This window comes from Phytophthora parasitica (genome assembly GCF_000247585.1).
Source record: "Phytophthora parasitica INRA-310 unplaced genomic scaffold supercont2.7, whole genome shotgun sequence".
Classification (NCBI taxonomy): Eukaryota; Oomycota; class Peronosporomycetes; order Peronosporales; family Peronosporaceae; genus Phytophthora; species Phytophthora nicotianae.
In genome coordinates this window covers 1419505-1420262 of record NW_008648993.1, presented here as the reverse complement: position 1 = coordinate 1420262, position 758 = coordinate 1419505, and the positions used below count along the sequence as shown (strand labels likewise).

Below are 758 nucleotides of genomic sequence, written 5' to 3'. Positions count from 1 at the left end.
ACGAGACGTAAGTATAGTTAATCTAAGTTTAAGCAAACTACGCTTCCTCATACAGGTGCGCTAACGTGTAAGCCGAAGTAGTGGGCACGTAGCAAGCCCATTACATAACTCGTCCTTGTTTTCGGATGCCCAGATAATGTTTTTGTTTGTTTTCGGCGCCATGTTTGCAGCTTTGATCACTAGCATTATCGCCATTGGGAGCGCGTCGCGCTCCGCAGTTGGGGCGCAATTTTTCCGCTTTTTCCTTTCAAACTGATACGGGGTCGGATGATAACAACTGGTAAAGGACTATCTTACTAATCGACCGCAAGCAAGAGATGCATATAAAGTAAGATAAAGTGTCAGTTCGTGCACGGTTTAGACTTTTTACCAATTAAACACCGAGAGGTTTTCGCTCTCTGATTAGTTATTGGTTATTTAAATTAATTTTATATTAGTTGTTGGCACGTTTTGACTGAATGGTTTGTTTTGTTAGAGGGTCCATTGAAATATAGGAAGTATTCAGGCTTAGCATAAACCACCCACTAACACTCGTCACGATGGAGAGCTACACACAAGCGGACGTAGAACTCGCGCGCCGCAGCAGGGGAGAAGAAGGCAGCAATCGCCAGGACGTCGTCGGTGCCTCTGTGCACACTTCTTAGGCTTCTGAGAAGACCTCCTGACAATCAATATATAGTGGTCCAGTACGACCAGGATCAAAGCCCGTCTGTTGAATTGAACTCTGTGGAGTAGCTCTCAATACAGTTTGTTTAACT

The 758-nt window shown here is 44.5% G+C and overlaps 1 protein-coding gene across 1 annotated transcript; it reads left to right on the top strand.

Annotated features, from left to right (window-relative positions):
* Positions 1-539: 539 nt before the first annotated feature.
* Positions 540-735, top strand: PPTG_21688 (hypothetical protein; the record flags this gene model as incomplete). Its single annotated transcript, XM_008899321.1, has 2 exons — positions 540-621; positions 680-735. 2 exons carry the CDS (start codon positions 540-542, stop codon positions 733-735), a joined length of 138 nt encoding a protein of 45 aa, XP_008897569.1.
* Positions 736-758: the final 23 nt, after the last annotated feature.